Source organism: Symphalangus syndactylus, chromosome 18 (genome assembly GCF_028878055.3).
Source record: "Symphalangus syndactylus isolate Jambi chromosome 18, NHGRI_mSymSyn1-v2.1_pri, whole genome shotgun sequence".
NCBI classification, from domain to species: Eukaryota; Metazoa; Chordata; class Mammalia; order Primates; family Hylobatidae; genus Symphalangus; species Symphalangus syndactylus.
In genome coordinates, this window is record NC_072440.2 from 58,274,583 (window position 1) to 58,300,873 (window position 26,291).

The 26,291-nt window shown below is 47.0% G+C and overlaps 1 protein-coding gene across 5 annotated transcripts in view; it reads right to left on the reverse strand.

Moving 5' to 3' along the window:
• ZNRF3 (zinc and ring finger 3) overlaps positions 1 to 26,291 on the reverse strand; it is a 263,602-nt gene that overhangs the window by 163,510 nt on the left and 73,801 nt on the right. The window contains exon 1 of one of the 5 annotated variants that reach the window (XM_055251424.2): positions 13,926 to 14,447. The exons of the other annotated variants lie outside the window; for them this stretch is intronic. Coding sequence (XP_055107399.2) covers positions 13,926 to 14,225 — 300 coding nt within the window. The 5' untranslated portion in view covers positions 14,226 to 14,447. Of the gene's footprint in view, positions 1 to 13,925; positions 14,448 to 26,291 lie in introns of those variants that run through there. 5 annotated transcript variants of the gene reach the window in all.

A 26,291-nucleotide genomic window follows, 5' to 3' on the forward strand; every position in this document is an offset into this window, starting at 1 on the left:
GGAGGTTGCAGTGAACTGAGATCGTGCCACTGCACTCCAACCTGGGTGACAGAGTGAGACCCCATCTAAAAAAAGAGAAAAAAAGCCAAGCCTTTTTTTCTGCAGGCCACATTAACATCCCTCTCACTATGCTATCCCAAAGTAGTGTGACCTAGAATTCCGGTTCGGTAAATAATTTACATGTTTTACATCCAAGACAATAGGGAGATGGAGTGCTCTGGTTCAAAGGAACACACTGGTAGAACCCAGGAAAAAGCTTCATGGGAAGGACTGAAAGTTTGGCTGCAGATGGAAGGAGTTGGGATAGGAAAAAAACAGTGGAAAGCAAAGATGGGAGTTGAAAATGTGGAGGTGAAGACACGTATTGCAGCAGGCAATCCAAAAGGAAAGGCACAGGCCAGGTGCGGTGGCTCAGGCCAGTAATCCCAGCACTTTGGGAGTTGAGGCAGGTGGATCGCTTGAGCTCAGGAGTTCAAGACTAGCCTGGGCAACATGGTGAAACCATGTCTCTACTAAAAATACAAAAATTAGCAGGGCGTGATGGTGCATTTCTGTGGTCCCAGCTACTCAGGAGGCTGAGGCAGGAGGATTGCTTAAGCCCGGGAGGCGGAGTTGCAGTGAATGGAGATCACGCCACTGTACTCCAGCCTGGGCGGGTGACAGAGTGAGATCTGTCACCCTGACCCCTCTAAAAAAGAAAGAAAAGCACGGAGAGAGGAAAGCCCAGGACCCATTCAGGAACAAGGACAGCAACACACAGGCCCACGTCCCAGAGGCAACAATGAGACACTGGGGCAGCTAGGTCACCTCTTCACACAGCTCAGTAGTAAGCAACAGGACGCCACGAAAGATTTTGATCAAGAGACTGATGTGATCAAAGACTACTTTAGAAGGATGAATCTGAAGGGAAGGGAAGAACTGACGGGAAGAAAGAGAATGTGAGAGCCGACTGTAGTGGCACATGCCCGCATAGTCCCAGCTACTCGGGAGGCTGAGACGGAAGGATCGCTTGAGCCCAAGAGTTCAAGTCCAGTCTAGGCAACATAGTGAGACCTGGTCTCTTTTAAAAATAAATAAAGAAAAAGAAAACCCAAAAGACAGAGAATGAGACAGGGAAACAGCTTGGGCAGCATCAGGCCTGAAGAGGGAAGTCAGCAAGGGGCAGAGCAAGCCAAGCATTGTCTTGAAGATACCACCATTTCCCTTCAACTCAGCCACAAGCTACCTTTATTTAAATTTTGAAATAGCTTTGCAAGTCAAGCTTGCAACATTCTTTACATGCCATTAGCTGTCTGCTCACCACCTACTCCAAGACTGAGGTACTTTCTGAAAAGATGCCAAGTCTCCAGGTACCCAGCGATATTCCAGAAATCCCATAAAGGTGCTAAACACACAATGTCAAATGCATTTAAGGAAAAGTATACAAATTAGGTACAAAGAAAAGCATTCTCAGGCCAGGCACAGTGGCTCACGCCTGTAATCCCAACACTTTGGGAGGCTGAGGCGGACAGATCACTTGAGGTCAGGAGTTTGAGACCAGCCTGGCCAACATGGCGAAACCCTGTCTCTACTAAAAATATAGAGGCCAGGCGTGGTGGCTCACACCTGTAAGCCCAGCACTTTGGGAGGCCGAGGCGGGCGGATCACAAGGTCAAGAGATCGAGACCATCCTGGCCAACATGGTGAAACCTTGTCTCTACTAAAAATACAAAAATTAGCCAGGCGGGGTGGCACACGCCTGTAGTCCCAGCTACTCGGGAGGCTGAGGCAGGAGAATCGCTTGAACCCGGGAGGCGGAGGTTGCAGTGAGCCGAGATCGCGCCACTGCACTCCAGCCTGGCCGACAGAGCGAGACTCCGTCTCAAAAAAATAAAAATAAAAATAAATAAAAATAAAAATTAGCCGGGCGTGATGGTGGGCGCCTGTAATCCCACCTACTCGGGAGGCTGAGGCAGGAGAATTGCCTGAACCCAAGATGGCGAGGTTGCAGTGAGCCAAGATCACTCCACTGCATTCCAGCCTGGCCGACAGAGCAAGACTCCGTCTCAGACCACCTGAACGGCAGACAGCCTTCTGAGGCAGAATCCAGAAAAGGCGCTCCCAAATGAGAGGATGAACCAAGATACTGTAAGTGAAAGTACACCAGGAACCCTAAAGCAACAGGCACATGGAAGATTTTCTGGAATTCAACCATCGCGGCAGAATGCCATTCTAGAAAGACCACTCCCCGAGAACCCCAAGTTCTGAGTTCTAATCCCAGCTCTTAAGACTAAAGGCTAGATGCCCTTGCCCACAGTTCCCTCACTGCAAAAGGAGAGTTGAGTCACAGCATTTTCTCTTTTTTTGAGACGGAGTCTCACTCTGTCACCCAGGCTGGAATGCAGTGGCGTGATCTCGGCTCACTGTAAGCTCTGCCACCCGGGTTCATGCCATTCTCCTGCCTCAGCCTCCAGAGTAGCTGGGACTACAGGCACCCGCCACTGCGCCTGGATAATTTTTTGTATTTTTAGTAGAGACGGGGTTTCATCGTGGTCTCAATCTCCTGACCTCATGATCCACCCGCCTCAGCCTCCCAAAGTGCTGGGATTACAGGCGTGAGCCACCGCGCCCGGCCAGAGTCACAGCATTTTCAAGGTGCCCTTCAGCACAAACAGTTAAGTCTCAGAGTTGAGAAACCATGGAGCCAAAAAGAGAGAAGGAGCAAAGATCCTGAAGGCACAGGCCAATGGCTCCAGACTTCAGCCTTCAACACCTACACCAAAGCAAAAAGAGCCCTCTGGTCACATTAAGGGTAGCTGGGCCTTCCTCAGTAGCATAACTTGAGACTCATGGGGTCCACTGATGGACATCTCACACTCAGGTTGGTTGGGGAGGGAGAGAAAAGAGACTCGCCAAGCACAAGTTAAAAGCTTTCAACTTTGGAACTTCCAGAGACAGAAAGGATGGCCAGCTCCAGTGTCTACAGGGCCAGGCATCTGTAAATGGAACTGTCAGTGAGGGAAGTAAGCTGGGCAATGCAATAAGGACTTGTGACTGGAGGGCCTGTGTCCCTGCTGAAGGGGGCAACTGCCACTCCACTATGGCAGGATATTGCCTCATGGGACTATGGACCCACTGATGCCAGATCTTTTAATTTTTTTTTAGAAGAGCCCATTTTTATGTACACTTTCTAGATTTTTAACAGAGATCGAACAAAATACCTGGAAGCTGTTCTCAGCCTATATGCTTGCTGCTTAGATGCACCCCTGAGAGTCTGGTGCTTGGGCTCAACTTGCATCTCTGCCTACCACCAACTGACAGTGTCACTATGAATTCAAGGACAGGTTCATTCGGCCTTTCTGAATCCAGCCTGTTGAGAAGCAGAAAGCCTGCTCGACAGGAAAGAGGAAGGGCAGAAACCAGCAACTGAAGCAGCACCCTCCTGGGCAACAATCTGCTGCCACAGGGTGTGACGACAGCACAGTGGTCCCCACCGTGAGGCCTCTGAGCATGGCCATCTGCCTGGACAGATGCCGTGTTCCTGCCCAGAATACAAGGGCAACCTGCTGCTCCTGAATCGTGCTCTGATGCACCTACAAGGGAGGCACCCAGATGCCACGCCAGGTACCTTCCCTTCAGTGCAGACATTAGTCATAATCCAGATCCTCATGGCAGACAAAAAAAAAAAAAAAAAAAAAAAAAAAAGCCAGTATTTTGCTATTTACTAAATGATAGGAATATATAGACTTTCACTTTTACATTTTATTTTTTTGAGAAACATACAGTGGGTCACAGTGGCTCACGCCTGTAGTCTCAGCACTTTGGGAGACCAAGGTGGGTGGATCACTTGAGCCCAGGAGTTTGAGGCCAACCTCAGCAATATGGCAAAACCCCATCTCTACAAAAAAAAAAAAAAATTAGCCAGGCATGGTGGTGCATGCCTGTAGTCCCAGTTACTTGGGAGGCTGAGGCAGAAGGATCACTTGAGCCTGAGATTTCAAGCTGCAGTGAGCCAAGAAAGATTGCGCCACTGCACTCCAGCCTGGGCAATAGAGCAAAACATACTCTGTTGCGAGCAGGGCTATTGTGTAGAAACATACATGGTAGGGGAGTATAAACTAGACCACTCCTGTAGAGCAATCTAAAAATATGTAGCAAAAGCCTCAAAAATGTTTATACCACTTAACTCAGTGAACCTAATTCTAGAAATCTTATGAAAATAACCAAGGCAGGCCGGGCACGGTGGCTCACGCCTATAATCTCAGCACTTTGGGAGGCCAAGGCGGGTGAATTGCTTGAGCTCACAAGTTCAAGACCAGCCTGAGCAACAAGGAGAAACCCCATCTCTACAAAAACTACAAACATTAGCTGGGTGTGGTGATGTGCACCTGTAGTCCCAGCTACTCGGGAGACTGAAGTGGGAGGATGGCTTGAGCCCAGGAGGCAGAAGTTGCAGTGAGCCAAGATCGTGCCACTGCACTCCAGCCTGGGCAACAGAGCCAGAACTTGTCTCGAAAAAAAAAAAATAAAGAAAGAAAGAAAGAAAATAACCAAAGCTGGCACGGTGGCTCACACTGGTACCTGCAAGGCTCACTGCAACCTCAAACTCTCAAATAAATCAGAAAAATAACATTTGAAAAGCACAAATTATATCATGGGTGCATAAAACCTATGTTTCTTCTCTATACAGTATCTACAGTAAACATTCAATAAATGTCTGCTGACAAGATAGCAAACCCAAATTAACTCAAGTAGAAAATTAAGTTGTAATCAAATTCTTATAGTGCTGGATGGGAACTTACACACACCTAATTGAGTACTACCCCACTCTTAATTTTTTTTTTTCTTTTTTTTTTGAGACAGAGTCTCGCTCAGTCACTCAGACTGGAGTGCAGTGGCGCGATCTCGGCTCACCGCAAGCTCCACCTCCCGGGTTCACACCATTCTCCTGCCTCAGCCTCCCGAGTAGCTGGGACTACAGGCGCCCGCCACCACGCCTGGCTAATTTTTTGTATTTTTAGTAGAGACGGGGTTTCACCATGTTAGCCAGAGTGGTCTCGATCTCCTGACCTCGTGATCCGCCCGCCTCGGCCTCCCAAAGTGCTGGGATTACAGGCGTGAGCCACCGTGCCTGGCTCTTTTATTTTTTAAATGCAGGCGCTTCTGCACCAGGAGGACAGAAGCCCCCATTCTAACATACGTTTTCCCATCAAAATTCTAGGATCAAACTTCATTTTCACAGAATCAAACTCTATACTGAGTTTCTAAACAATTATATTACACTGGCTGCTGGGGAGAGGAGGAAATTAATATCAAGTCTTACAACACATCTTAAGGGCAATAAAAATAAAGTGCTCTCCTTTGAACCACAATGGGCCAGCTGACCTTATTCTTTTGACACTATCATGAGTAAACAGAGCCACTGAAAGTCAGATTTTAAAACATCTCATTCAAGCTACAAATAGAACAAAGAACCTCTACTCTTTACCTCCTTCCTATTCCGTTAGAAAGGTATAAAGGCACCTCTCTTCAAAGAGGTTATCAGCTTTAATCTCAAAGGTAGGTAAAAATGAGTTGGAAAAGGCCAGAATGCTCATACAGTGACAGACAGGTCTAAACTTAGCACCAGGGCCAGATTCCCTCCCCCAGGTGTTCTTTAGTATCCTATAGGCTGTTTCCTACCAGATAGGACATGCCCCACTGTACTGTAAGGTAACCATTCGTGTGCTGTCTAGACACCTACACTCAGCTGCCTGCTGGTAAGGACCAAGTCCTACTCTTGGGTTCATTGCCTTGCCCCACAAAGGCTCTGATGGACAGGGGGGCACCACTGAATGTTTGCCAACTGAGGCATGTAGCACTCGCAGTAAGTTTTAACAACCAGGAGGATTCAGTGAGACTGTGCAAAGTAAGAAAGGTCACAAACATGGGACATGACCTCTTTGGAGAAAGACGTGCAGACTCCCAAATTGCTATAAAAGTCAGCCACAGGAAGGAGGTGTGTCTCACACCAGAAATCCCTTTAAATGCCAGAAAACTACAGCCATTCCAGCTTGCCCAATAGCTGAAAACAACAGAAGTGCCATCGAGTGACAGTTATATATGTCAAGTCACTGGTCCCTCTTTGTGAACGTGGCAGATTGGTTCTTTATGGAAAAAACTAAGTTAGAATGAGCCTTCTGTGATTTAAAAAAAAGAAGAGGAAAAGAAAGGAAGGAAATACATTTTGTGAGGATAGGGGATTTTCTCAGTTGACGTTATAGACTTATTTCTGGTCAATCATTTTGGGTTTAAACTCAACTCTAAATTCCACATCAGTTCCCATAACTTCATCATAAGAAAGTGTGAAGTGAAGCAGTCTTGTGAAAACAGAAATGGCTTAGAATCAGACAGACCAGGATTTGAACCTCAGCTGCACTAATGACTTGCTCAGTGACTTTGACAAGTGACTTTACCTCTCTGGCACATGCCATCTACCTTGTCTGTTAAATGTGAGCAAAGCACTGTGCCCAGTGCCTGGCACACAATAAGCACTTGATCATTAGTAGCTATTTTTAAAAGCTCTGACAGGGAGGAAAACTGAGAGACTCAAAATCTAAATTAATCAGAGAAGAAAAGCAACCACTTAAACCCAATATACAATTTAAGAATGCCTGGCTTTCCTCAATTATACATCTGATCATAAAGCATGCCCTGCATCTGGTGTTCCCTGTCACACTCAGCCAGGGTACTGCCGGGGGTAACAGAAGGGCTCCAAGCCTGGGAGTCGAGGACCCAAATATTAATCCTGGGTCATCTCTACCTTATCATGTGGACTTCAGCAAAGCATTTCTCTGGATTTCGGTCCCCTTTGTAACACATTAAAGGACTGAATCTGGTTCTTTTGATTATGAAGATTTACTTAAATGTCACAAATTAGAAATTCAAACTCTCCAGACTTGGGAAAATACCATCAAGAAGCAAAGTTTTGACCAGATATGGTGGCTCTCACCTGTAATCCCAGAGCACTGGGAGGCCAAGGCAGGAGGATCACTTGAGGCCAGGAGTGCGAGACCAGCCTAGGCAACATAACGAGACCCTATACCTACAAAAAATAAAAAGTAGCTGGGTATGGTGGCATACGCCTGTAATTCTAGCAACTGGGGAAGCTGAGGCCTGAGAACTGCCTGAGCCCAGGAGTCCAAGAGTACAGTGAGCCAGAGCCATGATCTTACCACTGTGATCTAGCCTGGGCAACATGGTGAGACCCTGTCAAAAAAAAAAAAAGAAAAGAAAGAAAGAAAGAGAGAGAAAGCAAGCAAGTAGCAAAGTTTTTCACATGGCATATATTTAGGTTAATGATGATACTGAATGCCAATCCCTTATTGTTACTCCCAGGGACACTGGAAATTCAAGATTCTTTCCTTCCATAACCTATCCACTTTAAGGCTTTGTCAATACTCAGTTTCATCAGGAAAAGAACACCTTCAGACTTTTCTTATGCCAGGTACCCTGCCTTGGAATATAAACACCCCACACAGATTTCTTTTTTTTTTTTTTTTTTGAGACGGAGTCTTGCTCTGTCACTCAGGCTGGAGTGCAGTGGCATGATCTCGGCTCACTGTAACCTCCACCTCCTGGGTTCACGCCATTCTCCTGCCTCAGTCTCCCCAGTAACTGGGACTACAGGCCCCCGCCACCACACCCGGCTAATTTTTTATATTTTTGGTAGAGACAGGGTTTCACCGTGTTAGCCAAGATGGTCTCAATCTCCTGACCTCGTGATCTGCCTGCCTCGGCCTCCCAAAGTGTTGGGATTACAGGCATGAGCCACCACACCTGGCCAGATCACTTTCATACAACCCGGCATTATAATACCAGTGGGTCTATGGGAACCAGAGAGAGAGCCATCCTTTCCATCCAAGCAAGTTTCTGGAAATAACAACCAAAAAGGAAGGATAACCCCAGAATTTATTAGCCAAGCCAAAGCAAGTTGTTCTCATCAAGTAAAGCATAAATAATCCATAAAACCCACTGCCTGCCTGATGTCCACTCTCCATCATTTATTCATTCAATACTGAGTGCCTCATGCATAGCAGGCAGTGGGAACCCAGGGGGTGGATCCAGAAATGAGCAAAAACAGACCCCATGGGGTCCAGGTCCACAAGGGAAGGTGTGAGAAGCTGCTCTTTAGGCGTTTCAACAGCGACAGGTGCTCCGTTTCATTTTTCAATGAACTATGAAAAGGAACTATACTCTGCTTTCCCACATCCTGCATTCAGAGTGTCACGTTCTTACACTTTGCCATGTAAATGCAGGAATGTCTTTGAGTGACTATATTCTCTCTTCTCCCAAGGATGCTGCACAGTGCACAGGAGGGAAGTTAATTCATTATAGACAATGGATGCCTTAGGGCCTAAGGGCTCAGTTCGGTGGAGAAACCCATTTGGTAAGAATTATCATTTATCCATGCAGGTGTCTGTCTCCATAGGAGACTGAACTCCAGAAGACAACAGCAATACAGTGTCTGGTACAGAATAGGGCTGTGATAGATGTCTACGAAATAAATATGTTCGATGGAGGCACCCAGACCTATAGACTTCTTCCGTACAACTCTTGTCAGCCTGAACCCCACTCAAACTCTTGGTAATGGACTATTCAATGCTCTACTAGATTAGAGTTTCCCCTTTTCCTTGTGGGTATAGAGGGGACACATCATAGAACCCTGGAAGAGGCAAAGTTGTAACTGCCCATAGACAAGAATATGCATGCACTTGCAGGAGTTCATGGACTATCTCTGAAAGTCTGTGACCCTCAGGTTAAGAACCCCTATATTATATGTTGTTAAAAATTAGACTTGAATTAATGGCAAAATCCTAACCAGCCAAGTTCTGTTCATTTGGCAAAAACAAGAACAAGCAAGCCAGGCAGACCTGGGTTTCTTTTTTTTTTTTTTTGAGACGGAGTCTCGCTCTGTCACCCAAGCTGGAGTGCAGTGGTGTGATCTCAGCTCACTGCAACCTCTGCCTCCCGGATTCAAGCAATTCTCCTGCCTCAGCCTCCTGAGTAGCTGGGATTACAGGCATGTGCCACCACGCCTGGCTAATTTTTTTGTATTTTTTTTAGTAGAGACGGGGTTTCACCATATTGGCCAGGCTGGTCTCAAACTCCTGACCTTGTGATCCACCCGCCTCGACCTCCCAAAGTGCTGGGATTACAGGCGTGAGCCACGGCGCCCGGCCAGACCTGGGTTTCAATCCAGGTTTGTCATCTGCTAGCCATGTGAAGTTAGAGAAGTCAACTTGCTTCTCCCAGCCTCGGTTTTTCTCCTCTGTAAAATGGGTTAACAATAGTTGCTAATTGCATGTTAGTGTCAGGATGAGATGAACCAAAACATGACATGCTTGGCAGTGCTGTGTATAAATAAGAGGAAACCATCACTGCCTTCCCTTTAATCTACAGCTCTACACTGAACTCCCATCTTCATTCCTATTCAGAATTGTACTAGTAACTCCCATGAGATCTCAGGGAACAAAACAGAAAATAAGAGGCTCTAAGAATGTATAACGTCACAAAATACAGCCCCAATTTCCCCCCTGAATCAAATGCTTGGTTTTAACCTATGAAGGCCTATCTGAGAAGACAGTAGGCAATCGCTTTCTGTCTAAATCCAGGTCAGCTGTCAGCACACAATTGTTCTATTAGACCAAGTCAATTTTTAGAGGCAGGCCTGTTAAGTTAACTTAAAATGGAGATGAAAAGAAAGTGTTTGATCAAATGCTAAACTGCAGAAGCACACTGACAGGGAAACAAAGCAGAGGAATTAGTTTCCTAAAATTACTCTCTGTGATACCTTTACTTAACATCGGATATTTAAGGACCTTGCTCAGCCCTTTTAACCCACCACCCAGCTCTCTACCCACCCCTAATAGCTAAAGGAACTGACTTAGTTCTTAAATGTCCTCAGCTTCTCTCTGTTTTCAAGTCCATTCAGCATTTAACCTAGGATCCAGAAAGGCTGTACTTAAAGTTACACAGAACCTATCGTTCAGATTCCTTCTACAAATGAATTTCTCAAGCTTTTCTAAATATTTGACTTCAAGCAAAAAAAAATACATTTCCACTTTAAAACAATCTTTCATCTCTAGCAATGCAAATTTTCTTTGTTTAACCAATCCACATACCACTAGCCAGTGTTTAATCGGGCCTTTATTTAACATCACCAACCATGTGAGTTGCACAGTCAAGTCTGAAAGTTTCAGATAATGATCTCATTAACAGCAACAAATTGGTTCAAAGATGAAATATATATCAATGTGTCTAAGAACCCTTTAAAGTCCCACACTTCAGAACTACAGGAGAAGTGTAATTAATTTCTCCAGCATTCAAACTGTATGCCTGACACTCTTACAAGCAAACGGGCTTTAACAATGCATAAATGCGTAAGATAATAAAAGCAACTAATAGCATTTCATACCCACAAATTGTTTTCACCACAACTTTCACAGATGGAGACATTAAAAAAAAAATTCTTCATTCAGATTACACTGGTGACCTTGGGATAGTTATTTAAGCCTAAAACGCAAAGGAGAAGAACCAAGATTCCTGATGATGAATCCTAAGGTTTGAATTACTACCTCCCTCCCTCTTGCACTGTCTCTCTCTCTCTGACACTGACAAACTGACACAATTCTTAACTAGGCTTCCCATACCCTAACCCATGGAAATGACTGAACAGGTACTCTAGTTAGAATTATCTAGGCAAACCAGACTATGATAAGGTATCTACTATACAAATATATATATACATACACACACACACACACACACACACACACACACACACTCTTCATTGGCATATAATAAGGAGGGGGGGTAAAAATCAGTAATACAAACCAATTTCTTATCTTAGAATTCTTAAAGGTGACACTCCTAAACAGGTTTTTTCTCCCCTAACCCATGAATAATACTGCTACAGAACCCCAGTGGAAATAACAAAAGCAATGCTATAGTGCTACTATTTAGCTTTAGTTATAGGAAAATGAACTCTGCTCTGAGATGATAAAACACTAAGCAGCAAATCAACAGTTTCTGTTTGTTTGTTTGTTTTTGAGAGACAGTCTCGCTCTGTTGTCCAGGCTGGAGTACAGTGGTGTAATCATGGCTCACTGCAACCTCAGCCTCCCAGGCTCAAGCAATCCTCCCACCTCAGCCTCCCAAGTAGCTGTGACTACAGGTGCACACCACCATGATGGGCTACTTTTTTTTTTTTTTTTGTAGAGACCAGGTCTAACTGTGTTGCCCAGGCTCGTCTCGAACTCCTAGGCTCAAGCAATCCTCCTGCCTCAGCCTCCCAAAATGCTGGGACTACAGGCATCAGCCACCATGCCTGGCTACTATTTTCTTTTAAGATAGTAAATAAAAGGAAGTTTTGAAAAGTTCAATGAGATTGTGTCACCAGGGCACAGTGAAAGCCTCAAAGAAAGACAAGAAGTTACAATGAGCAAGAGTTAAGATTCAAACTATTCTTGAAGACTGTGGATAAAATGTTTGGGAATCTTCAGCACAGAATCATCTCTAAAGCTTATAAAGGTTTTTCAAGATAGTAAACAAAAGGAGGTTTTTTTTAAAGACAGTAAATAAAAGGAGGTTTTGAAAAGTTCAGGTTACTTAGAAAATATGATTAATCCAAAGCTGGACACCAATTTATTCCTTCTGCTTTCTCATTTCTCACCAAAAGAAAATGTTATATTCCCTCTCAGCGGCCCTAAAACATCAGCCTTCCTTACAAAAAACTTTTTCAGGGCTGCCAGACAAGGTCCACACCAATTCCTTCAATCAAACAGTATTTGCAGAACTCATAAAAGCACGCTAGCCTTTGTATACACACATCCCTGAAAGCCACACTGCACTCTGTCCGCAGAAACAGGGAGGTTCAACAAGTCAGCCACCACAATAAAGCTACTAAAGATACGAGGTGCACCATGAAATGACTATTCAGACAGCTCAGATAAACTCACCAACATTACTGCAGCTATAAGGGAATTAAGGACACCTATTAGTGATTGCTTAACAGGTAAACTTATTAAATACCATTTAAGTCACTTTACTTAGCAACTATTGACTTTTTTTTTTTTGGCTAGGCTAATGGACTACAAAAGAGATAAGCACTTCAAAAAGTTTCAGAAGAGAATAGATTCCTTCTGCCAAATTCACATATTATCTCTCTACTCACAAGGATAAAATAGTTACAAATGGTGTTTAAACTGCTAATTTTGTATTAAATGGTGAACCCAAGATTATCTCCAAAGCATAACACTCCTCATAATGGATAGCTCGCTCACCAGAAAAACTACTGTTGAGAAAGAGTGACACGTTAAAACATTGCAGATAAAAACTGCAAACTTCAAAAGTCTCCTTCAAAAAGTCAAGTGCCACGCTAAAGCGTCTTTTTTTTTCTTTTTAAGAAGGCTGTAAATCAAACATTTCTAAAACCATCAGGGCACAATGAAAGCCTCGAAGAAAGACAAGAAGTTACCAAGGAGCAAGACTTAAATGTTTAGGAATCTTCAGCAAAGCATCATCTCTAAAACTTATAAAGATCATAATTACATTTCTTTAAGTCCAAAAGCATTAACATAGATAGTCAAAGGGCTCAATGAAGGAGTTTCCTCTTCTATTTACCCCACAGAAGTTTTCAGATGGGGATAAGAGCCCGGTAAGGCAATGCTGCTGATTAATCGCATGGGCCTGGGTACCTCCTCCAGCTTTGTAAGGGCACACCTCTACGGAGTCAAGCTGCACAGCTCTCCCTGTCCTATGAAGGCAGGGCTTTGAGTCTGCACCCAAGGAAGGAAAAGGACACCACGGAACAGGCTGTCTACGCTGTGGGCTGCTATGCAATCATTCCACGCAGTCCCCTTCTTTTCATTCATAACTCACCCAAGAGTAAAGCACAGAAGGCCGACAAAGCTTAGGCCCTGCAGACATCCGATAACCCCAAAGGTTCAAAGACCAGCCAACCTTTACAAATCGCCCCCATCCGAGGCGCGCATATTAACTGCCATTAGTGCGCTGGCTGTCTAGTAACAAGTTGATAAAATCATGGCCAAGGAAGCGGGAAGACATCCACCCAGCTAACCATCCGCAGACGCTTCAGTTGAGAGTCCCTCCTCCAAAGAGTAGGCACAGCTTAAAGCTCTCCCTAACCAGCTTCGGAATGTAGATCTCTTTCACTTGGTCCAAGGTGGAGGCCCTGTCAGTGAGAGACCCCATCTCCCCATTTGTAGGCCCTTCGCATTAGTCTTTGGCCGAGGGACGAGCAGGCGGTATTCCTCCCACCCTCTGTAATGTGAGGCAAGCAGCGAGGGCTGCCTTCCATCGCCACTCCAGGGAAACCCCGATCCCCACTCCTCGACCAGCTCCGCCTCCTCCTCTGCCTGCTGCTGCTTGTCCAGAGCCCCGCAGAAGGGTCAGTGGCGCCCAGGTGAGGCGGGCGGCAGGTTCCGGGGAAGAACCCGATGTTGTGCAGCCCTTCAGACAAACCTGGCCGCACCCAAAAAGAACATGCATGGATGGAAAGCAAAGCCTGCAACCTGAAACGAACCACCCCATCCCTCATCACTTGTCTTTTCAAAGTTGGCATTCAACAGGTAGTTCCCGGGACTTCCACCTGAGGCAGACCTAAATACCCAACCGGCCAAGGGGGCCGCCCCAGCGTGGGTGCCGGGCCCAGGATCCCCTTCCCGCCCCGGGGCTCACAGGAGCTCTAGCCCCCACGTGCGCTCGCCCCCCGCGGCTGCGCCCCGGAGGCCGCGTCCCGCCCGCAGGGGAGGGATGCCGCCGGCCTCTCGGCCACCCCTCCCGCCCGCCCGCCAGTCAGGCAGCCCGCGGCGGGGTCGGCGGGCGCAGCCCCCGGAGCCATCTTGTGGCGGCGGCGGCGCGGGGCCCGGGCGGCGGGCAGCTACCTGCACGATCTCGCCCTCGGCGCTGAGCGTGGCCCCTGCCCGCGAGAAGCGGCCCGTGAGGCCGGTGGTGTAGGTGGTGTAGTCGCCGCTTGGGCTCGACTCGAACAGCACCACCTCCACGAACGCCGTCTCCTTGGCCCGCGCCGCGCCGGGCCCCGCGGCCGCCAGCAGCAGCCCGAGCAGCAGTGGCAGCGGCGGCGGCGGAGGCAGGCGGCTGCACCGGAGGCCGCGGGGGCGGCGGCGGAGGCGGCGGCGGCGGCGGCCCGGGGCCCCTGGACGCCTGCCCGAGCGCGGCCTCATGGTCCTGCGGCGGGAGGGCGCGGAGGGCGGGCGCGGCCGGGCATAGTCGCGGGCCGGCTGAGGACCGAACGCGGGCGCACGCCTCACAGCCCCATCGCGGCGGCGGCGGCGGCGGCTTTGTGGGTCGCAGGCTCAGCTCGGCTCCCCCGGCCGTCGCGCCGCGGCCCTTTCATCTGCTCCACGTGAGGGGTTATCCCCGCCCCGGCAGCGTCGTGACCCGCTCTCCCCTCCCTCCCCGCCCTCGGCCTCCGCCGCCGCCGCCGTGGGGAGTGAGAAGGCGGGGCAGGCGCGCCTGAGGCGAGAGGCGGGGCCCAAAGGGCGAGAACGCCCCGCCCCTCCCCGCCCCGGTTTCTATCTGCGCTCTGCCCCTTTATCCTCGCTCCGCCCCATCATCCCAGCTCCGCCCCCCGCCCGCGGTCTGCGCTCCGCCCCGTCGTCCTCGCTCCGCCCCCGCCCGCCGTCTTGCTCCACCCCATTATTCTCGCTCCGCCCCCCGGCCGGTCGTTTCTACTCCGCCCCTTCGCCCTCGCTCCGCCCCCGCGGCGCTCCGCCCCCTACGGCAGACATTTCTCCTCGCGGTTGCTGGAGTTCGGCGGGAACCGGGACCGCAACCTGCTCCGGGCGATGCGCGTCCTCTCTGGAGGCGCCGCGCGTCCTGGTCCGGTGCAGGAGTTAGGGCCATTTGGTCTTCAAAGGCCTCGTCCTTCCTGGTTCCCCCGCCCCAATTCACAGTTCCCAGGAAGCTTGATCGCCCGCTTTGGGCGCTCCATTCCCACCCCCACCTCCAGGATCGAACGGGGAAGGCCAGGATGGTCAGGGGCAGTTTGCAGCTTGGATCGTGTCCAGTTGTTGCACAGGTGTCGCCTAGACAGCTTCTCTGTCTGAAGTCTGTACTGAAGGAGTGGCGAAGATCTTGAGGACCTTCTGATGGAGTTCATCTTTCTGCAGGCCCAGAGACTGTAATTCAGACACCGCCCCCAAAAGAAGTCTGGAAACTTTGAGTCTCGCCACGTGCAGGCCAGAGGATTCCAACACCATTATCACCCTCTATGCACAGACTGCTGGCTGCCAAACTAACATATCTAAGGCACGTGCTCAAGAGCTCAGAGGTTCCCAGTCACCCAGAAAATAAACTTTTAATTCCCTGCCCCTTTTTGGAACATGCCTTTTCCTTCCTCATCTAGTCCTCTGAGAATTGAACCCCTCCTTCAAAAGCCAGATCCAATTCCCACTTCCTCCATGGAGTCTTCCTTCCCTGGCCAGAATAGCTTTGTTCAGATATTTGCAAATATTTGGTTAGGATGAATCTGCTTCTACTTGCTACCACACCCAAAATGTTAAAAAGACAGAAAGAAAGAAAACTCATTAAGAATTTTCTTGAGTAAACAACTTACCAAGGTTACATTTTAAAGCTAAAAAAAAATTTAATGTGCAACAGAAAACACACTTGAAAAAAAGCCACAGATCTGTATTACCACATTTGGACCACCCAGAGCTTCCGCTCAGAGGGAGGCACCTGGGAAAGCAGGACTCTGGAGGGAGTGGCTTTTTAGTTTCTCCAAAACCGGGCCTAACCAGGGCTGACTGCAACTGGGCACCATCGGTCCTGACAATGACCCCCACAAGGTCTTTTTATTTTTTTCATTTAGATACAGGGTCTCCCTCTGTCGCACAGGCTGGCGTGCAGTGGTGTGCTCAAAGCTCACTGTGCCCAAGTATCGAACTCCTGTGCCCAAGTATCCTCGCAGCTCAGCCTTCTGAGTAGCTGGGACTACAGGTGCCAACCCAGCCTCCATCCAGTTCTTAATTAAGGGGGAGGGCAAATCTCTATAGCTCATGATGACACTTTGCGATATTTAAAATTCAAAGGCACCCACCACCAACTGATAAATGGATAACCAAATGTGTTCTATCCATGCAATGAGATCCTATCTATCAAGAAATGAAATACTGGCCAGGCGCGGTGACTCACGCCTGTAATCCCAGCACTTTGGGAGGCCGAGGTGGGTGGATCACCTGAGGTCAGGAGTTCGAGACCAGCCTGGCCAACATGGTGAAGCCCTGTCTCTACTAAAAAATACAAAAATTAGCCGGGTGTGGTAGTAGGTGCCTTAATCCCAGCTACTTGGGAGGCAGAGGCAGGAGAATCGTTTGAACCTGGGAGGCGGAGTTTGCAGTGTGCTGAGATCAAGCCATTGCACTCAAACCTGGGGAACAAGAGCAAGACTTCTCTCAAAAAAAAAAAAAAAGAAAGAAAGAAAAGAAAAGAAATGAAATACTTGGCTGGGCTGGGCACAGTGGCTCACACCTGTAATCCCAGCACTTTGGGAGGCCAAGGCTGGTGGATCACCTGAGGTCAGGAGTTTGAGACCAGCCTGGCCAACATGGCGAAAACCCGTCTCTACTAAAATTACAAAAATTAGCTGGACATGGTGGCATGTGCCTGTAATCCCAGCTACTCTGGAGGCTGAGGTAAGAGAATCCCTTGAACCCGGGAGGCAGAGGTTGCAGTGAGCCAAGATCGCAGCCCTGCACTCTAGCCTGGGCGACAGAGTGAGACTCCATCTCAAAAAAAAAAAAAAGGAAATGAAATATTAATACATGCTACAGCATGGATGAACCTTGAAAACATTATGCTAAGTGAAAGAAGCCAGACCCAAAAGCCCACATATTCTATGATTCCATTTATATGAAATGCCCAAAATAGGCAAATCTACAGAGACAGAAAGTGGTTGCCAGGGGATGGGGGAGGCAGGAATGGGTAGTGACTGCTAATGGGTTTCTTTGGAGGGTGATGAAAATAGTTCGGAATTAGATAATTGTGATGGTTGCACAACTCTGTAAATACACTAAAAACCACTAAATTGTACACTTTTAAAGGGTAAATGTTGTGGCATATGAATTTTTTTTTCTTTTAGAAACAGGGTCTCACTGTCAGGAGAGTGCAGTGGCGCCATCACAGCTCACTGCAGCCTCCACCTCCTGGGCTCAAGTGATCTTTCAGCCTCAGCCTCATGAGTAGCTGGGACTACAGGTACACACCACCACACCAAGCTAAATTTTTAATTTTTAATTTTTATTTGTAAAGACAGGGTCTTGCTATGTTGCCCACATTGGACTCACTCTTGAGCTCAAGCAATTCTCCCGCCTGAGTCTCTCAAAGTGCTGGGATTAACAGGCATGAGCCTGGCTGGCATGTGAATTATATCTCAAAATAGCTGTTAAAAATATTTCCATCTGGGCACGGTGGCTCACGCCTGTAATCCCAGCACTTTGGGAGGCTAAGGCAAGCAGATCACTCGGCAGCAGGAGTTCGAGACCAGCCTGGTCAACATGGTGAAACCCCATTTCTACTAAAAATACAAAAACTACTCCGGTGTGTTGGTGCACACCTGTAGTCTCAGCTACTTGGGAGGCTGAGGTGGAGGTTGCAGTGAGCCGAGGTTGTGCCACTGCACTCCACCCTGGACGACAGAGCTAGACTCTGTCTCAAAAAAAAAAAAAAAATCTGTCTTTCGTGGTATTTTCATGCAAAACACACACACACACACACACACACACATACACACACACAGGATACAGCATAAGGATATCCTCTGCTCTTTGAAGTCTTAGCTCACATTTCACACCCTCAACAGGGACTACCCTGGCAATGATATTTTAAACTGCAATGTGCCCCTTGTCATCCACTCCTATCCTCCCTTGGCCTGCCTTCCTCTACTCCTGTGGCATTCATCACCTTCTAACATATTAAATAATTTGCATATTTATTTTTGTCTGTCCTCCACACCCCACATGCACACATACCAGAGAACAAGCTCTGTAATGACAGAGATCTTTGTCTTGTTCAGTGACTTAGGCCGAGGCTGCCTGACCCAGAGTAGGCACTCAATAAATATTTGTTGCATGAATTAATAACTAAATGAATGAGTGATAACCTCATCAATGTGTATCCCTCCCATTTTGCAAACATTTGGGGCAGGTTGTTAACAGCTGCATTGGAGCATTGGGCTTCATGGGACCAAAATAAATGCTGAGTGTGGAGAAGAATGACCATCCTTTCCTCAAGAAATGCAATGCAAACTCACATAAGGGTCAGAGAACAAATCAGTTTTGATTTTTTAAAGTCTGCTTAAAGAAAGATATGAGCCTGTGTACAATGGCTCATGCCTGTAATCCCAGCACTTTGGGAGGCCAAGGAGGGTGGATCACTTGAGGCCAGGAGTTTGAGACCAGCCTGGGCAACATGGCAAAACCCCATTTCTACTAAAAATACAAAAATTTAGCCAGGTGTGGTGGCACAGGCCTATAGTCCCAGCTGCTTGAGAGACTGAGACAGGAGAATCGCTTGAACCCAGGAGGCAGAAGCTGCAGTGAGCTGAGATCACGCCAGTGCACTCCAGCCTGGACAACAGAGTGAGACTCCATCTCAAAAAAAAAAAAAAAGAAAGAAAGAAAGAAAGAGAGAAAAGGAAAGATATGAAAGCTGGGCACTGTGGCATGTGCCTATAATCCCTGCTACTTAGGAGACTGATGTAGGAGGATCCCTCGAGCACAGGTGTTCAAATCCAGCCTGGGCAACATGGCAAAACCCCATCTCTCAAAAAGAAAAAGGAAAAAGGGCCTGGGCAACATGAAGAGACCCCCATCTCTACAAAAAAAAAAAAAATTAGCCAGGCATAGTCATGGGCAGCTGTGGTTCCAACTACTTGTGAGGGTAAGGTGGGAGGATCTCTTGAACCCAGGAGGTGGAGGCTGCAGTGAGCTAAGATCGTGCCACTGCCCTCCAGACTGTGCAACAGAGCAAGGCTGTGTCTCAGAGAAAGAGAGAGAGAAACATAGCGTTAATAAAATATAGCTCAGCAACACAGAGGTAGCATGATTCATCTTTCAGCAGTGTGAAGCTGTTCAGAAAGGAATTATTCACTGAGTAATGAAGTTTCACCGAAATCTGGCAGGCAGCAAGGGGAGATAGAACATAACTTCAAATAAGAGGCCGGGCGCAGTGGCTTAGGCCTGTAATCCCAGCACTTTGGGAGGCTGAGGCGGGTGGATCACGAGATCAGGAGATCGGGACCATCCTGGCTAACATGGTGAAACCCCGTCTCTACTAAAAATACAAAAAAATTAGCCGGGCGCATGTAGTCCCAGCTACTCGGGAGGCTGAGGCAGGAGAATGGCGTGAACCCGGGAGGCGGAGCTTGCAGTCAGCCGAGATTGTGCCCTGCACTCCAGCCTGGGCGACAGAGTGAGACTCCGTCTCAAAAAAACAAAAATAAAATAAAATAACTTCAAATAAGAGATAAGACCCATCAGCTAGGACAAGGAAGGGATCCACAAGCTGGACCAAGTGATAGAAGAGAAGTGCATTCATTATCTTGTATGGCACATCCCTAGCAGATCATCCTGGGTGTAATTTAGCTTAGTCCTTTTCTTGCTTATCAGACAGCTCAGAAGCACATAACTGAGAACAGGTGCATCAGCATTGGCTAAAGCTGCCAAACCTTTGGCAAATCTCACTGACTTAGGCCAAAAACCACACAAAGCTTCAGGAAATTTTCTACCAGCAAAGTTCTATTTATATGTCTAAATACGGAAGTTCAGGGATTTCAAATTCATAAACATATGATTTAGTACCTAAAGAGACTGTATCTGTGCTAAATAAATACAGATGCATATGGTATTTTACAACAGAAGAGGGATGGGTGATTAGACAACAGATACATGAAGGTTTGCAAACATCACCTACATATGGAAGGAGACATTAGAAACTAATAAATGGTTGTCTCGGGAGAGGCATCTTGGTGACTGGGAGGCAAGGAATAAAGGGAAACTTACTTGTCTCTGAAAAGTCGGCCCTCCATTTCTGTGAGTTCTGCATTCAAGGATTCAATGAACCATGAATAGAAAATATTCAGGAAAAAAGGGCCGGGCATGGTGGCTCACGCATGTAATCCCAGCACTTTGGGAGGCCGAGGCGGGCAGATCACGAGGTCAGGAGATTGAGACCATCCTGGCTAACACGGTGAAACCCCGTCTCTACTAAAAATACAAAAAAATTAGCCGGGCATGGTGGCCAGCACCTGTAGTCCCAGCTACTCAGGAGGCTGAGGCTGGAGAACGGCGTGAACCCGGGAGGCAGAGCTTGCAGTGAGCCGAGATCACGCCACTGCACTCCAGCCTGGGCGACAGAGCAAAACTCCATCTCAAAATAAATAAATAAATAAAAATAAGGTGGTTGGGCACAGTGGCTCACCCCTGTCATCCCAGCACTTTGGGAGGCTGAGGAGGGCGGATCACGAGGTCAGGAGTTTGAGACCATCCTGGCTAACATGGCGAAACCCTGTCTGTACTAAAAATACAAAAAATTAGCTGGGCGTGGTGGCAAGTGCCTGTAGTCCCAGCTACTCAGGAGGCTGAGGTAGGAGAATCACTTGCACCTGGGAGGTGGAGTTTGCAGTAAACCGTTCACACCACTTCACTGATGCCTGAGGTACAGAGCAAGACTCCATCTCAAAGTAAATAAATAAATAAATAAATAAAGTATACAAGAAATGTGTGTAGGTTATATGCAAACTGTACACTATTTTTTTTTTTTTTTTTAGATGGAGCTTCGCTCTTGTTGCCCAGGCTGGAGTGCAATGGTGATCTTGGCTCACTGCAACCTCTGCCTCCTGGGTTCAAGTGATTCTCCTGCCTCAGCCTCCCGAGTAGCTGGGATTACAGGCACCCGCCACCACACTCAGCTAATTTTTTTTGTATTTTTAGTAGAGATGGAGTTTCACCATGTTGGCCAGGCTGGTCTTGAACTCCTGACCCCATGTGATCCACCCGCTTCACCCTCCCAAAGTGCTGAGATTACAGGAGTGAGCCACCATGCCTGGCCACTGTACACCATTTTATATTAAGGATTTGAACATCTGCAGATTTTGGTATCTGCAGAAGGTCCTGGAACCAATCCCCCATGGATACCAAGGGACGACTGTATATCCTTTGTACCTAGTGAATTTTGCTTCACGCGCATTTTGTTACATATTCAAAAGTAATAAAAACAAATAAAAAGGCCGGGCGCGGTGGCTCACGCTTGTAATCCCAGCACTTTGGGAGGCCAAGGCGGGCGGATCACAAGTTCAGGAGATTGAGACTACGGTGAAACCCCGTCTCTACTAAAAATACAAAAAATTAGCCGGGCGTGGTGGCGGGCGCCTGTAGTCCCAGCTACTTGGAGAGGCTGAGGCAGGAGAATGGCGTGAACCCGGGAGGTGGAGCTTGCAGTGAGCCGAGATTGCACCACTGCACTCCAGCCTGGGCGACAGAGTGAGACTCCATATCAAAAATAAAATAAAATAAAATAAAAATAAATGAATAAATAGACTAACATGCTAAATCAACTGATGATAACATTCATTTCCTATATGCAAATAGATTCAATAAACTGTATTGAACACCCATGTGTGCCACTGGAATATGAAAATAGATTGGCCTATAGTTATGGAAGATGTCATCATTGGGGAAAGCTAAGTAATGGGCTTACAGAAGCTCTATGTACTATTTCTGCAACTTCTAATTATTTAAAAATAAAAACTAAATTTAAAAAATGGGGCCGAGCACAGTGGCTCACACCTGTAATCCCAGCACTTTGGGAGGCTGAGGTGGGTGGATCACAAGGTCAGGAGATCGAGACCATCCTGGCTAACATGGTGAAACCCTGTCTCTTCTAAAAAAAAAAACAAAACAATTAGCTGGGTGTGGTGGCGGGCACCTGTAGTCCCAGCTACTTGGGAGGCTGAGGCAGGAGAATGGCATGAACCCGGGAGACGGAGCTTGCAGTGAGCTGAGATTGTGCCACTGCACTCCAGCCTGGGCGACAGAGTGAGACTCCGTTTCAAAAAAAAAAAAAAAGACCAGGTGGCTTACATCTGAAATCCCAGCACTTTGGGAGGCCAAGGTGAGTCGAGTGAATCACTTGAGGTCAGCAGTTTGTGACCCGCCTGGCCAACAGGGTGAAACCCCGTCTCTACTAAAAAAATAAAAAAATTATCCAGGCATGGTGGCATGTGCCTGTAGTCCTAGCTACTCAGGAGGCCAAGGCAGGAGAATTGCTTAATCCTAGGAGGCAGAGGTTGCAGTGAGCCAAGATCATGCAACTGCACTCCAGCCCGGGCGACAGAGCGAGACTCCATCTCAAGAAAAAACAACAAAAAGCTAAATTTAAAAAATGGATTAACCAGTCTCTGTATTCAAGTAGTTCCTTTCTTTTTTCATTTATTCCTTCCATCTGCAAACATTTATTACTATATGGGACAGATAAAGAGGTCAATAAAAGATTTTAATAAAATATAAGTACGCATTAACATTTTACAAAATAATTTTAAGACTTTGGCCGGGCGCGGTGGCTCACGCTTGTAATCCCAGCACTTTGGGAGGCCGAGGCGGGCGGATCACAAGGTCAGGAGATCGAGACCACGGTGAAACCCCGTCTCTACTAAAAAATACAGAAAATTAGCCGGGCGTGGTGGCGGGCGCCTGTAGTCCCAGCTACTCGGAGAGGCTGAGGCAGGAGAATGGCGTGAACCCGGGACGCGGAGCTTGCAGTGAGCCGAGATTGCGCCACTGCACTCCAGCCTGGGCGAAAGAGCAAGACTCCATCTCAAAAAAAAAAAAAAAAGACTTTGAGCCTTATGTTGCTTCTTTAAGGTGATCCAGATGTACGATATGCTAGCATTCTTCTACAGTATTTATATCTATTTCTGGAAACGTTCGTTTATTGTATTTAAACATCATATAATTCTCTTGAAAGGCACAATAGATGTTATATAGACAAGTAGCGGCAGTTCTTTCAAAACTCTTAGAAGTATCTCTTTGGCCTTTGAAGTATGCCATCAATCTATGTCTACTTTGAGCCTTAAGGCAGAAAGCCAATCTAGGCCCCAACTCATCAGTAGTTTAAACCTTGCTTCAACCTGCCCCTGATTTGCAATGGCTGCCCAACTGGGAGTCACAAACTCCAAGAGTGCTCCAGGGGCCAGGCAGGGAATGTGACTGAGTGAAGTGGGCCAAATGTAAGCAAAAATAACCAGCAAATGATATGGTAAATGACAACAGTGCTTCAAATGGTAACACCCTTGGGAGTGGTGGCCTGGGGAATGCATGGCCAGTCCAGAGGGCCACTCCAGCATGTCACTGCTGTGGAGAATGTGGACCTAAGATGCACAGATCTTCTCATTTGTTCAAAAGAAGCAAAAATTCATATTTGTTTGTAGCATCTCCTAGTTTTTAAATGTTCACAATAGATTGTTTTTCTTTCTTTCTGAGATGGAGTCTTGCTCTGTTGCCCAGCCTGGAGTGCAGTGGCGCAATCTCGGCTCACTGCAGCCTCTGCCTCCTGGGTTCCAGTGATTCTCCTGCCTCAGCCTCCTGGGTAGCTGGGATTATAGGCACATGCCACCATGTCTGGCTAATTTTTGTATTTTTAGTAGAGATGGGGTTTTGCCATGTTGGCCAGACTGGTCTCGAACTCCTGACCTCAGGTGATCCGCCTGCCTCGGCCTCTCAAAGAGCTGGGATTACAGGCATGAGCCACTGCGCCCGGCCTAAATGTTCGTGACAGATTTTTAAAGATCAGTATTGCTGTGGAGCTAAATGAATACATCTACAGGCCATTTTTGACTCAAGAGACACAGAAGAGGAATTAGACAAAGTAGACGCTGATTGGACCAAGTGGTAAAATGATCACTTCTAAGCTATTAAGGTGAGGAAAAGGAAGAAGTTCCAAGATCTCAGAAGTATAAATACTGTACTATATATAGGACACAGTTGTATTCGTGGGCAGCATCCTTGACCACAAGAGGCATCTGTCTTCAGGGTGCAGCATTTAATTGAAGTGGAAATGTAATCATATGCCTACTTGGCCAAGAAAGGCTGATGATGGATGAGGGATCATTAGACCTTCAAAAGATAGGGAGGTCGGGTTGCTTTTACACTGATCATATCTCTATTTGAAGATAAAGAAAAAAGGACTGGGAGAAAACATCAGAAGGAAATAAAGGCCAATTACTTGCTTATGTCCAACAATATCAGACAGGAGGGCTTACCACAGAGGTGAGTTAATAGGAAAGAAGACAGTTTGGGTGAGAATATACACTCCATTCACTGTGAGTGGGAAACAACATCAGCTTGCAGGGAGGTAGTAATGAACAGGAATTACTGACTCAACATCCCTTCCTGTGGCCGGGCGCGGTGGCTCACGCCTGTAATCCCAGCACTTTGGGAGGCCGAGGCAGGTGGATCACGAGGTCAGGAGATCGAAACCATCCTGGCTAGCACAGTGAAACCCCGTCTCTACTAAAAAAAAAAAATACAAAAAAATTAGCCAGGCGCGATGGCGGGCGCCTGTAGTCCCGGCTACTCGGGAGGCTGAGGCAGGAGAATGGCGTGAACCCGGGAGGCGGAGCTTGCAGTGAGCGGAGCTCGCGCCACTGCACTCCAGCCTGGGTGACAGAGCCAGACTTCGCCTCAAAAAAAAAAAAAAAAAAAAAAATCAATAAATAAATAAATAAAAAAAACATCCCTTCCTAGGGTATCATGCCTTCCTGGCCCATGCTTTCTCTGGGCGGATGTCAATCACAGAGCTCAGCATCTCAACATAAGTGGGCATGTGACTCAGACTAGCCAATCAAAGCACTGCACTCCCCTAACTACAAGCATTGGTTCAGAAGTGGGCATGTGACCAAGGCGGGACCAATTAGAATCTTCCTTGAAATATGATCTATAGCAATTTGGGAGAGAGATCTTTCTTCTCCTCTCGCATCTCAAACTGTAAGGATTATGTAAACTTAAACTGTGGCTTTTTTCCTCAACCGCATAGAAAATGCTGCTGTCACTGCTGTTGCTGCTGCAGGAAAAAGGAGCAGAGACAAGCTGAGATGAGATAAATAAGAAGAGGAAGGATACTGGCTGCATCCATTGAGCACTTGGATCCATCCCTGTAACAAAATACTCCTGACAAATACAGCTGTAAAGCTGACTAGTTCAGTGACTAGCAGCAGCGATAAGAGTAGACACTCACATACAACATATGCACCAACAAACCAAAGAAATTGAGATTGAGGTGGATCAAGAAACCCAAACTTTGCTAAAAGCAGTTGAGTCAAACATAGTTTCACTTTTCAATCTCTAGTATGTACCTCTCAAAAAATCTTTTGCAAATCAAGAAAAATGAAAAAGATTCCAAAGCCAGAAACCTAAAATAAAGAAGTGCTCTTTGTATTAATTAAGTGAATGAATGAACAAATACTCAGACTAGACTTCCTTGTCATTTATTTTTAATTTAATTTTATTTTTCCTGAGACAGAATTTCACTGTTTTGCCCAGGCTGGAGTGCATTGATCATAGCTCATTATAGCCCCAAACTTCTGGGCTCAAGCAATCCTCCCACCTCAGCCTCCTGAGTAACTAGAACTACAGACATGCACCCACAACACCTGGTTAACTTTTGTTTTGTTTTTGTTGTTTTTGTTTTTGTTTTGTTTTGTTTTTGAGATAGAGTCTCGCTCTGTTGCCCAGGCTGGAGTGCAGTGGTGTGACCTAGGTTCAAGCAATTCTCCTGCCTCAGCCTCCTGAGTAATTGGGATTACAGGCGTGAGCCACCACACCCAGCTAATTTTTGTATTTTTACTAGGGATAGGGTGTCACCATGTTGGCCAGGCTGGTCTTGAACACCTGACCTCAAGTGATCCACCCGCCTCGGCCTCTCAATGTGCTGGGATTACAGGCATGAGCCAACATGTGTGGCCTGTTTTTGTTTTTGTTTTTGTAGAGACAGGATCTTGCTTTGTTGCCCAGGCTGGTCAAACTCCTGGCTTCAAGTGATCCTCCCACCTCAGCCTCCCAAAGTGCCAGGATTACAGGCCTGAGCCAGCATGTCTAACCTCCTTATCATTTCAATTGAGGGCACTTAGAAGAAATAACTCACAACACAGAAGATGACAAATCCATCATCTCCAAATGTGACATGGAATTCAAATAGGCCTCACGTTTTATTGCTGAAAGACACCTTAGAGATCA